This window comes from Panthera tigris, chromosome D2 (assembly GCF_018350195.1).
Source record: "Panthera tigris isolate Pti1 chromosome D2, P.tigris_Pti1_mat1.1, whole genome shotgun sequence".
Classification (NCBI taxonomy): domain Eukaryota; kingdom Metazoa; phylum Chordata; class Mammalia; order Carnivora; family Felidae; genus Panthera; species Panthera tigris.
Genome location: NC_056670.1, coordinates 31020402 through 31033244, shown reverse-complemented (window position 1 = coordinate 31033244; position 12843 = coordinate 31020402). Strand labels below are relative to the sequence as shown.

General features: G+C 49.0%; 1 protein-coding gene across 6 annotated transcripts in view; it reads right to left on the bottom strand.

Annotated features, from left to right (window-relative positions):
• The window catches only part of SGPL1 (sphingosine-1-phosphate lyase 1), a 74782-nt gene that overhangs the window by 52994 nt on the left and 8945 nt on the right, over positions 1-12843 (bottom strand). The window contains exons 1-2 of one of the 6 annotated variants that reach the window (XM_042960861.1): positions 5940-6013; positions 5106-5167 (exon numbers count right to left, since the gene is read on the bottom strand). In XM_042960861.1, coding sequence (XP_042816795.1) covers positions 5106-5132 — 27 coding nt within the window. In that variant the 5' untranslated portion in view covers positions 5133-5167; positions 5940-6013. The other 5 variants (XM_042960863.1, XM_042960859.1, XM_042960862.1 and 2 more) reach the window with 5 other exon arrangements.

Below are 12843 nucleotides of genomic sequence, written 5' to 3'. Positions count from 1 at the left end.
AGTTAAGAAGGCAAACGTTACTAAAAGTTCCTGACACCCAGACAGCAAAGCCAAGCCAAAAACTGGGATCTGAGGTTTTTCTATTTATAACCCCTCCTTCCTTTAGACCAACAGCTGGAAAAATTATCAAACTTGCCGTTAAAGTTTTACTTTACTAATAAGGCTGGAACAATGCCAAATACAGTACTTATCTTATGAGGGCCATTCAAATTGTCAACAAAATTTTAAAGGTCCTACCAGTCCCAATGAATTTTCCCTTTCTTCTAGACAATCCTACAAATAAGACACCAGATTCAAATACTACAAACGAGCTTTTAGTGTCGATTTTTTGGTTTATTGCTCAAATCCCATCAGACATTCAGAAAGAAAGCATGCCTGGAAAAGATTCAAGGCTCAAAGATAAAGCTCTAAGGTCTAGAAACATTCCATCTGAACCCAAAACACAAAATGGAGACAGGCTTACTGTTTCCAAATCAAGAGAGTGCTGCAGAAATGTTGCAAAGGAAAACATTTCTTACAATTTTACTGTGTTATGGAAGATTATGCTGTATATTGTCCAATATACATATCCCAAAGCAGGACTTCATCCATGGGCAAAACAACCCTAAGTAACACTGTAAAAGGCCCATTAAACTCTAAGACAAGACTCAGTCCCCTACCTGTATGAATGCAAGGACTACCCAGATGCCATTACCTATGGTAAGGAACCCTAGACCAGGGTTTCTCAACCCAAGCACTACGGACATTTTAGGCCAGATAATTCTTGAGAGTGGACGACTGTGTGCATAGTAGGGCCTTTAGTTGCATCCCTGACCACTAGCACCCAAGTATGACAACCAAGAATATCTCCAGACATTGCCAAATGTTTCGAGGTTGGGGGGGGGGGGGGGGGGGGGAGGGGCAAAATCACACTTATGTGAGAACCTTGGCCCTAGATAAACTATCTCAAACTCTACCCAGCACTGTCATGGTGCATACGACTCACCGCACCATTCACAAGAGAAAAGCCACCTAAGGAGAAGACTTGGCTTCATAAAGTATTCTTTCCCTAGCACTAGGAAGGAGGAGAACTTGGATGAAAAGAATGGTTGCCAACGTGGAGAAAAATTCCTAAAAAAATTTCTGGACTTGACATTCTTCTGAAGGCATCGCAAGGGTCCGATGGATACTCTCACCCCTCTTACTCTCTGTGAGACACAGGTGGAAAGTATTACAGGCCGTGACGTGCGGTAAGTAAGCAAGTGGAAGAAGGCAGGCAAACCACCTTATCAAAAGAGGACAAAATTAAGGGCAAGAAAGCGCTGAGGGCTGTTAGCCCAAGCTCTGTAGTCTGGAATACAAGGTCTGTCATGGACAGACCCCAGTTCATCTTCATGCTTTGGGTTCACAGTATCCTGTCCACACAATAGTTTCCAACCCTATCAAACCCAACGCCCTCTCTTTATAACAAATATGTGGTATGCCCCTTTATTATTCTGAAATGAAATTCAAAGACTGCAGCATTACACTTATATGAATATAACTCTTAAGTTTGCAATATAGTGCCCTAACTGCAAGGTGAGAGAAAATAAACAAGACCTGTATAAAAAAATATGTAGGGGTGCCTGGGTGGTTCAGCTGATTGAGCATCTGACTTCGGCTCCGGTCATGATCTCACGGTTCATGAGTTTGAGCCCTGTGTCAGGCTCTGTGCTGACAGCTCGGAACCTGGAGCCTGCTTCAGATTCTGTATCTCCCTCTCTCTCTGCCCCTCCCTCGCTCGCACTCTCTCTCTCTCTCAAAAATAAACATTTAAAAACATTTTTTTAAAAATATGGATTTTCAGACAAGATCGTACTAGAAAACAAAAGCACCCCACACACTTACTTCCAAAGTGCTCCCTTAGAGGGCACAGCTATCCTACTCAGCCTGCCCCAGTCCCAGTCCACACAAACCCCCTCCCATCAGTCACAAAGCTCACCAACCTCTTCTGTCCCTTATGGGGAACGTGGCCCAGAGACAGCATTGCAAAGCAGAAAAGGAGGGATTCGAAGTAAGACTTAAGTGTGGTTAAAACTTCATCACTGTGGTACCCTCTCTAAGCCTAGTTTTCCATCTACAAAAGGAGGATGCCAGCATACTTTTCCATGGGTTATTGTGAAAATTAAATAAATATGTAGAGTATCTATTTCTGCACCTAACATGTAATACCTGTTCAATAAATATTAACTATCAGACTTCTGTTATTCCTGGATCCACCGTGTACCATCTCCTAGCTTATGTCCATCTTATTTCCCCAGCAGAAAGGAGGGATGACTAGACATCATTTATCAGAGATGCTCAAAAAAGGATTCATATACAACGTAAGTAAGAAGTTGCATCATATGGCCTCCAAGATTACTTCTAATTCTGAGGTTCTAAGGTTCTACAATACGCTGCCCTGCATGCAGGCTATTTTTTATTAACTAGGGTCCTTTCTTCCCAGTTAAAGGGCCCAGAACAAGTCTCCTACTTCATACAAAGTAACTAAAGAACACAGATAATGATGGTTTAATGCCCCCATTGAACACCGGGCCCTGGCCATTGATTCTTTAGCACAGCACAGGCAAAGAAAGACAGACAGACAGACAGACAGAAAGAAAGAAAGAGAGAGAGAGAGAGAGAGAGAGAGAGAAAGCAAGAAAGCAAGAAAGCAAGAAAGCAAGAAAGCAAGAAAGCAAGAAAGAAAGAAAGAAAGAAAGAAAGAAAAAGAAAAGTAGGAAGGGGCGCCTGGGTGGCTCGGTTGGTTAAGCGTCCGACTTCAGCTCAGGTCATGATCTCGCGGTCTGTGAGTTCGGGCCCCGGGTCAGGCTCTGTGCTGACTGCTCAGAGCCTGGAGCCTGTTTCAGATTCTGTGTCTCCCTCTCTCTCTGCCCCTCCCCTGTTCATGCTCTGTCTCTCTCTGTCTCAAAAATAAATAAACGTTAAAAAAAAATTTTTTTTTAATAAAAAATTTAAAAAAAAAAAAGTAGGAATAACAACTTTTCCAGAGAAAGCACCTCAAGGAACAAGTGCCATATCTTTAGAGCATGAGGATTCTTGAGGGCCAGTCATTATCCGTGTGAATTTAATTCTCTACACCAACAAGCAAATCAACACCCTAAATATTCTAGATCATCAAATGAGAAAATGAAAAGTAGTGGTGATTGCTACAGAAATGTTTCAAAACAAAACTGATTCCAAAGTTAACATTCTGAACAAAAGCACTGCTACAGAGAGCCCACGGGCCTTAGAAGTAATAAGCACATCTCTGGGCACGAGGGTATATCCTACTCACACACAGAAATCCTAATTTACATAAAAATGCTGATCTGTGAGAGGAAAAGCAAATTGTCAATAGTTACAAATCATTCTGCATTAACCCTGTAAGGTACTAACGGTAGTTATTTCCGAGTAGTGGAATTATTGGGGGTTGCTTCCTTTTACTTATTTACAGCTCCCAATTTTCCTAACATATGGCTCTTGCACTAAGAATTTAAAATCACATAAGGCTATTTATTATCCACTGACAATCCATGACATCTGAGGCAAGAAACTATTTTAGGGGAACTCTTCACCAGGATCTGTGGATAAACCAAGTATTTACCTGTGTTTAAAATCATCCTTGCCCTCTGCCTCACACCTGAACTAATCACAACTTAGTTTCCCTCTTTACCCTTCCCACAGACCTTATAGGTTTTGCCACTACAGAAAGTCAGCACCGGGTACAAAAAACACCCTCACTACTCACTTTTGCCAAGTTCCCAGTGATGGCTACCAATTCTCTGCGATAGTGAGATTAAAAAAAAAAAAGGGAAAGGAATGGTTTTTAAATCAATGCTTTTGCACAAAGAGACCTCAGACTCAGAGAAATAGCTTATTAAAAATAAAATGCTTGGGGCGCATGGGTGGCTCAGGCAGTTGGCCGACCGACTTCAGCTCAGGTCATGATCTCATGGTCTGTGGGTTTGAGCCCCGCGTGGGCTCTGTGCTGACAGCTCGGAGCCTGGAGCCTGGAGCCTGCTTCAGATTCTGTGTCTCCCTCTCTCTCTGCCCCTTCCCCACTCATGCTCTCTGTCTCTCTCTCTCTCCCAAAAATGAATAAATGTAAAACAACTAAAAAAAAAAACTTTAAAAAAAAATGAAACGCTCTTTTTCTATATAGCTACTGAAAAACCATAGGCTCCCTGCAATTCTCACAATAAAGAGCCTCTATGGAATCATAAAGGTCCCAAGAATAAAACTTCATTTTGGTAAACATGCATTTGGCAATGCTATTCTCCCTGCTCAGTTATTTAAAAACAAAAAACAAAACAAAACAAAACAAAAAAAGGCACAGAAAATCTCAAGAGGGAAAAACAGCTTCTACCAAAGCAGGCATATTTCTCAGTCCAACAAAATAACTCAAATTCAAACCAGTTTAACTCAACCAGCATTTGTTAAGCACTTACTATACACAGAGCACCATGACAGCTGTTTATTCCTTTTTTTTTAATTTTTTTTTAACATTTTTATTTATTTTTGAGACAGGGAGAGACAGAGCATGAACAGGGGAGGGTCAGAGAGAGGGAGACACAGAATCTGAAACAGGCTCCAGGCTCTGAGCTGTCAGCACAGAGCCCGACACGGGGCTCCAACTCACGGACCGTGAGATCATGACCTGAGCCGAAGTCGGCCGCTTAACCGACTGACCCACCCAGGTGCCCCTGTTTATTCCTCTTTAAACAAGTAAGACAGGATATCTGCTTTCTGAGGAATCATAACTCTAGTCTGGGAGACACACGCTTATAAACGAATATACGGCAGACCCAAACAAAATTAAATACAAGTTTTAATACTGCTCCGGTAGTACGGGAAGGGAGAGATTAAAATAAGTTGCAAGAATTCTGTAAAAGATTCTTCGCATTCATTAAATACAAATATATTCATATGTTTAGTTCAGTCACTTACCCATCTCAAACATTAAACCCAAAATAAAGGTAGCAGGAAGGCTCAGCTACGAAAAGCAAGCATCAGAAGTGAGAGTTACACACTCAGATCCTCTGGACTAAAAATAAAACTTAAGGGACAAGCGCCTTATGACAAAGGGGATGTTTGAGAAAGCTCACCAACATCAGAAGGTCCGTACTCGGCATCTTCCTCTTCCAGCTGTCCTCACGGAGCCTCCCCTCTGCAAAAGGGAACCAGGTTTGTTTACTTCCAAAGCTTTAAACTGTCGCGTCTGCCCGCCCAGAGTCGCTAGAGCAGTCAAGAAATGGTTCTCTCCCTCCTTTGAGAGCTCAGATTTCACTCCCAGATAGGACACTCCACCCCCAGCACCCGGGCCAGCGAATGAGAACCCTGCTGGCACCGGCCTTCCCTCCCACAGCTGAGCAAACGAATCCAGGCCCAGCCTCCCACGAAGCAAGCCCCCCAGGTAGACACCCCGGGGAAACGCCCAGCCCGCCGCCAACCGGAGCCCGGGGCCCAGCCCACAAACGCAGCGGGGCGAAGAGTCGGACGGGCGCCGGGGGCAGCCCGTCCCAGCGTCCAGCCTCCTGGCCTCGTCCGCGACCCCATCCCTCCCACCCCGGAGCCCTTCCTCTCTTCGCAAGGAGCCGCAGATCCGGGCTGCCCCACGTCCGCTCCTACCTCCGCGGGACTGGGGTTTCGGAGCCCGCTCCCTATCGGCCCCGGCGCTCTCCCGCACCCACTCACGGGCCCCCCGCGCCCAGGCTCAGCGCGCGCCCGAGGGCATCCGCCAGCCCCTCGCTCTGCCCGACCCTCCCTCCTCCCCCGCGCTGCCCGGCCCTGCCCTGCCCAGCCCACCCGGGAGCCCTCGGCCCCAGCTCGACCGTCCCTTTTCCGGAGCCGCAACGGCCCCCCTGCACTCCTTTGCCCGGAGTCCGCCTCCCCGCTCCTCCCCTCAGCCTCTCCCTCTCGCCGGCCCGGCTCCTCCTCACCACGCGACAGACTCGCAGGGCGGCGGAGCGCGGGCTCCCCCTGCAGCCGCTGCCGCCGAGATTGGAGGTCCCACCGCCGGCGGCCCCGCCCCTCCCCGCCCGGAAATGGCTCCCCAGCCCCGGCGTGCGCGGCGCCGGCGTCGGGCGCGCGCACGGCCCGGCCCGGGCCAGAGGCCCGCCTCCCCTCCGGGCCCCCCCCCCCCCCGCCCCGCGCGCCGCCTGCTGGCCAGACAGAGGCCAGCACCAGGGCCCTGGGCGGGGGAGGTGCGACCCGCTGGAGGCAGAGGCTCCGCCACTTCTCCTTAAGGCTAGACGTTGGTTATAAAAACGAACTTCCTGGTCACATTTGGTCATTTGGAGGCCCTGGAGAGTCAGCCTGCCGAGCACTGTACAGGTTGATCCAAGGCAACCACCCAAGATGGGTCTCTAGAGAGACCTTTGGGATTTTAATAGGTGACTCAGAGATTTGCCCCTTCTCCCTTCATTTCCAGGTGAAATAGCTAAGTCTCAAACACATTTTGCATGACTTACCCACGACACTAATACAGCAGAATCAAAGGCACCACAGTGACATGTAACTGATAGCGATCAGCATACGGTATTTTTCTGCAACCGATTTTTAGAACGACCCCTAGGCGGAATCTTGAAATTTTAACAAAGATGACACCAATCGAGGGTACCCAATTCCATCCCCTTGCAAATGTCTTCCTGACGCTAACTTAGGGTGGCATCACCGCCATCGTCACTCCTCCAGTGCTCTCAAGGATGGAATCCCTAGGCCGACTTCGGCTCAGGTCATGATCTCGCGGTCTGTGAGTTCGAGTCCCGCGTGGGGCTCTGTGCTGGCAGCTCAGAGCCTGGAGCCTGTGTCTCCTCCCTCTCTCTGTCCCTCCCCCATTCATGCTCTGTCTTTCTCTGTCTCAAAAATAAATAAACGTTAAAAAAAAAAAAAAAAGGATGAAATCCCTTATCGCCCGGCCCTTCTCTGCACACCCCCTCAGCATTTCCCAAACTCCCAGCCAGAATGGTGAAGACTCTGAAAGAGTCAAGCAAGTTATCCCTGGGCTTCCTTGCCCTCAGCCCCACCCCATGTGAAGTCCGAGATACGTCTGCCTCTCAGAGCTCCTGCATCAGGCTCTGGCATCCCCAGACCCTTACCGCTCTTGCTGCCGTCTCCCAGCAGACTCGCATTCTCAGCGTCGGAGGGTCAGAAAAATGTCCTGGGACCTCCAGCCGATGCCTACTCATCAAGAGTTACTTTGGGATTCCAGGCACGTTCTCCCCACACCCCCCACTTCCACCCCTGTGTTTTATTTCTTCTTCACATCCCAGGATCTGCTCTCCCTGGTCTCTTTCTTAGCTGCCACCTCTCATCCTTTACTCTAAAATCTCTGTGCCAGCTGACTGGAGGACAGGGTCCATCTCTGGTTCCTCCCCACACCTCTGTGGTGCGACTTCACTGCTCCTCATGCATCGTGAACGGTCTGTTCATTCTTCCCAGATGAACCAACCAATTCGGCCTCATTGACTAATCCTTATTGTTGTGGACTAAATGTTTGTTTCCCCCCCCCCAAAAATTCGTATGTTGAAGCCCTAACCCCCAATGTGGTGGTGAGGCTTCTGGGAAGTCATTGGGTTTAGATGAGATCATGAGGGCAGAGCCCCGGCAATGGGATTAGTGTCCTTCCAAGAAAAGGAAGAGACACCAGAGCTCTCTCGCTCTCCAATCACATACAAAGAGGAGGTCACTTGAGCACATGATGCCATGGCAGCAGTTTGCAAGCCAGAAAGAGGCTCCTCACCCAAAACTGAATCTGCCAGCACCTTTATCTTGCATTGTGTTATAACAGCCCGAGCTGAGTAAGAAACTTATTTTGCCAAGAACTATGATAGGCACCTTCACATCCGGGGCCCTGTTTGTGTCCTAACTTGCCCAGATCAGGTGACTCTCATCATCTCCCAACTTGTAAACGAGGGTGCAAAGGCTCAGAGAAGGTAAGTGATCACTCAGAAGACACACAGAAGCATGGGGTAGAGTTGGATGGCAAGTTAAAGCCCCAGATTTTGTAGGGAGAAACGAAAATATGCTGGTTGATTTATTAAGCTCAAAGAATGTTAGAGGGAGAGGAACCTTCCCCTATTTGCCAGCACAACCCCATAGTATATGTATGAAGAAACCAAGGGCCAGAAAGGAACTTGACTCTTGGAAGTTCCTTGCAGAGCACAGAAGTTGTATCTGTGTGTGTGTGTGTGTGTGTGTGTGTGTGTGTGTGTGTGAGAGAGAGAGAGAGAGAGAGAGAGAGACAGAGAGAGAGAAACAGAGAGAGAGAGAGACTTCAGGCCCCCTGCTCCTCTACCCCACACTCCCCTTAACTATACAATAACATCAGGGATTACAAGAGAAACATCAAGTAGAAAGCTGCCAAAGATAAAAGATGCATGGGGATTAAGGGAGATAATTTCAGCTTTCACAGGGGAATCACATTATACCAAAATGGAACAAAATCCCCACTGCCTATCGACCTCACATGTCCTAGCTATACTGATGGGCCCTTGGGAGAAAGCAAGAGGAATGAGAACAAAGAAGATACAAATAAAAGAGGGAATTACAGTGCCGAGGGAAGAGGGATGGGAAAAAAGAAGAGGGGGCTCAAGAAGGGACACGGGCAGTTTTGCTTCCCCTCTGCCCCCATCAGACACTCCCACAGTAGGGGCTTCGCTAGGAGAGGCTTCGCTGGCTGGTGGGAGACAGAGGTGGGGTGACTTCCACACCCAGAGTGTGGTTTCCCAAGGAGCACCACTGGCATCACCTGGAAGCTTGCTAGAAATGCTGGATCTTGGAACCCCACTCCAGAAGACTGAATCCGAGGGTACGTTTAAACAAGACCCCCTGGTGATAGACATGCACCAGAAAGTTTGAGAAGTACTTCCCAGGATGCCCTGCTTGCAGAGAAAGCATGGTGTTTTTATTAAGACCGTATGTTTGGGATGGTTTAAGGGGGGTGGTGAATATTTAGAGGGGTGAGGAGGAGAACTAATGCTCCCCACGTTGGTGGCGTCATGGTGCCTTTCAGGGTAACAAACACTTGGGAGGGACTGGGAATACCTAGGGGGAACCAGGTGAGGGACTGAAATTCATGCTGATGACAGAGGGCTTGGGGTGCCAGGGGGCAGAGTGAGAAGGAATATGGTCTGGGATTTTTTTTTCCCTACACGGCTTCTTTCAAAACAATTCTTGCCAGCGAATCTGGTGCTGCTTAAAATGACAGCTATCCATGGCCAAGTTAGTGACAGCCTTCCCCCCATCCATGAGGACACATGCCCCACTCCAAAACGCAGGAACATGCTACCCATGACTCCATTCCTGTCCCTGACACCTCCCCTCCCAACTGGGGACCTTCTGTGGAAGCTCACCTCAAGACAGGGCTGTGGGCAGATGTCCTCGTAGCTTCTGAACCCCTCCTGGAAAGGAAGGGCCCACAGGAAAGCCCCCCGCAGGACCTCTGTTCATGGAGTCTAAAATGCCCTCCCCAAGGAGAGGTGGGAAACTAGGCAACAGCAGCAGATTGGGGTGACACAACGGAACCAGCCAACACAAACAGAAGTGGCCTTGAGAAGAAGGAGTGCTAAGGGCCAGCCAGACATGGGAGCACCTGAGGCCGGGAGCATGTGCCCAGAGGCTGCCGCTCTGGGATAGACTGCAAGGTGCAGTGGGCCACTGAGGTACATGTCCCAGGTGCCAAAAGTGGGAGCGGCCGAGCCCTGAGAAACAAGAGTCATTTCCCAAGGAAGCCCGCTTTTCCTGAGGAAGCCACCCATTGCCGTCTAGGCTGCGTGATCACTCCTAGCAAAGCATCAAAACCAGAGTGACTGCTTATCAGAAAGCAAACAAATACAAACTTCCTGGGGCAGAAGGAAACCAGCTGGGGCTGTGCTGACAAAATGGCTTTGAAGGCAGGCAGAGCGGCTTCCACCCAGAGATTACTACTTGGCCTCAGACAACTCAGTCTGCTGGGCTGAGCCTGGGCTTCCTCGGCTGTCAAACAAGGGTTAATAGCATCTACCCCAGGGCTGTGGTGGTACCTCGGGAGGGGAACATGTGTACCCAACACAGGCCCAGACCCACAAGAGGGACCCAAGAACATCAGTTTAATCTGAACCACGCATGTCTAGGATGAGCTCAGTTGAGATCCAAATCTGGGCTCTGTGACTGGCTAAACCAAGCCCAGCCCCCTCACCGTGTTGCTCTTCGCCTCACTTCCTTCCCCACCGGGACCCCATCCTCATGGTTGGTCAGTCTTTCTAAAGTTCCCCTTGCCCCATATGGGCACCCTAGGCCTTATCAAGTCTTGTCCAGGAGCCTCAGATCTATTTGTTCCTACAGGTTTTGTTCTTGGCAGACCAGTACGTCTCAAATCAACCAGACCTCACACTCTCTGGTTATGGGGGTTACAAAATATATTTGTTATAATCAGAGGGTGTACCGACCTACGCATATAATTCTCTCGCAAAGCAGTACAGTGACCTAATTTTAAAAGTGAAAGCCAGGATCATGAAATCACACATGAAGTTGGCAGATACGTGGACTTACAATGGATAAGCAGGTTTTTAAGAGAAAAGAGTAATTATTTGAATATTGCCGTGTTTCCTTTGTTGACATTTGAAAAAAAAAAGGGGGGGCTAAATCAGGATCCTCGTAGAACTACCTACAATCATTGTGACCTGGAAAGCTGCAAATGCACACCAGTACGGAGGTGTTGTCTCAGGGACTCAAATACTATGTTAGTAGCCCTGCCATGGGTGATGTGATTTTCCAAAATGGTGGATTAGGAGTTGTAAAGTTTCAGGCAAGGTAGGACAACTCACATGCAACTTTCCACATGGTGGCTGCACTTCAGGAAGCATGTATAATAAAATCATGGGGGGTTTTTTGGGGGGGGAGGGAGAGAGAGCATGTGAGAGAGAGAGAGAGAGAGAGCATGCATGAGCAAGGGAGGGGCAGAGAAAGAGGAAGAGAGAGAATCCCAAGCAGGCTCCATGCTGTCAGAGTAGAACCCAACATGGGGCTCGATCTCACGAACCGTGAAATCATGACCTGAGGCGAAATCAAGAGTCGGACACTCAACTGACTGAGCCACCCAGGTGCCCCTAATAAAACCATGTTTTCAAAGAAATCTACTCCTCGCATGAAAGTGACATTGGGATTTTGGCTCATGTGACCATGACCTGGTTTTTTACCTACATGAACATTCTGGCAAAATGTCAAAAAGATGTGCAGGACCCAGGGGCAATTCTTCACTGTGAGGGGCTGCCCTTGCAATGTCTGTATGGCAAGATCGCTATCCTCATCATGTGACAAGCAAAATTTTTAAATTTGCAGGATGCCCCCTTGGAAGCTGAGCCGACCCACTGAGACCTGCTACCGTGGACTGAGGCCAGGAATGCACTTGAGCACAAGCCTCATTTTATTATCTGCGGCTGAGTATGTCAAGCTAAAAGGGACTTGAGCACCGACCAGGCCCAGCCTCCCTAGGTAGCATTGCATGTCAGCATCTCCAAGAACCTTTTCCAAATCCACATGTCAGGGCTTTCCTGCAGACCCGGTGAATGGGGAGTGGGGCCCAGACATCTGTATTTTGAACACTCCCAGGTGAGAGGTGCCACGTTCTACCCATTCTCATCAGCTTCTATGCCTTGGTCCCACAGCTAGTGGAGACTGAACCTAGAATTCCTGGCATTTCAGCTCCAGGAGCCCAGGCTCTGGAAATGTAATGAAATGTATGGGTTCTTGTGCCAGCTTTGGGACTCGGGCGCTGTGTGGCCTTGGATGAACCGTTTACCCTCTCTGGGTCTCAATGTTCTCACCTCAAAATTGGGTACAGAGGGGAAGCTACAGTCCAACTCTGGCAGTCTAGAATTCTCTACGCCTCACTTTGGTTATACTTCCCAGAGGCCTCTGTGTGGGAACTCCACCTCTCTGTCCCCAGGTTCCCGGCAAGGGCCCTCCATCATGCAGTTACTTGGTTGGGGTGGGTGTCTGTCCCAGTCCTGAGCTCAGGGTGAGCAGTGTGGCCAGAATGCCCAAGGAGGCCAGGCCCCCTCCCCCTCTCCCAGCAGTGTTGACACAGATAGGGTGCAATGAAGAGGTCCAGGTAATACAAGTCCGGTGTAAACAGAGGACTAAGGGGGTAATTACGAGCGTTGGCCCGTGGTTACTCCTTTCCTGGCCCCGCAGAACCAGCTCCCAGGCTGACTCACTCAGAGGAGCTCTGAATTTACACTGAGCTCAGGGTCAGCGGAGGAGGGGAGAACGTCCATCCCCACCAGCAAATAAAAACCTTGGGGGTTAGAAACAGAGTTAAAGTAATTTTCTCTAGTAGGTTTAAAAAAAAAAAAAACTTTATATTTGAGAGAGAGAGAAAGAGAGAGCACAAGCAGGGGCGGAGCAGAGAGGGAGGGAGACAGAGAATCCAAAGCAGGCTCCAGGTTCCAAGCTGTCGGCACAAAGTCCTACATGGGGCTCAAACTCACAAACCAAGAAATCATGACCTGAGCCAAAGTCGGATGCTTACCGACTGAGCCACCCAAGCGCCCCTCTCTAGCAGGCTTTTAAAAAACTAAGGGCAGTCATTCTCCATGCCCAGGGGGGTTGACCTGGCTGAGGGATCAAGGAGAGCTTGAGCTGAGTGCACAGGATGAACGGGAGTTAACCAGACAGAGAGGAAGAGACAGAGTGTTCTGGCCGAGGACACTGTATGTGCCAAGGCCCAGTGGCAGAGACAAAAAGGCCGGTGTGGCCAGAGAGACAAGAGGAAGAGGGAGGAGAGGGAGAGGCCGGGGTGCAGGTCAGTAGGGACAGTTGTGTAGGGCAAGTGCACAGCCGCACCTTCAGGGACCCAAGCAG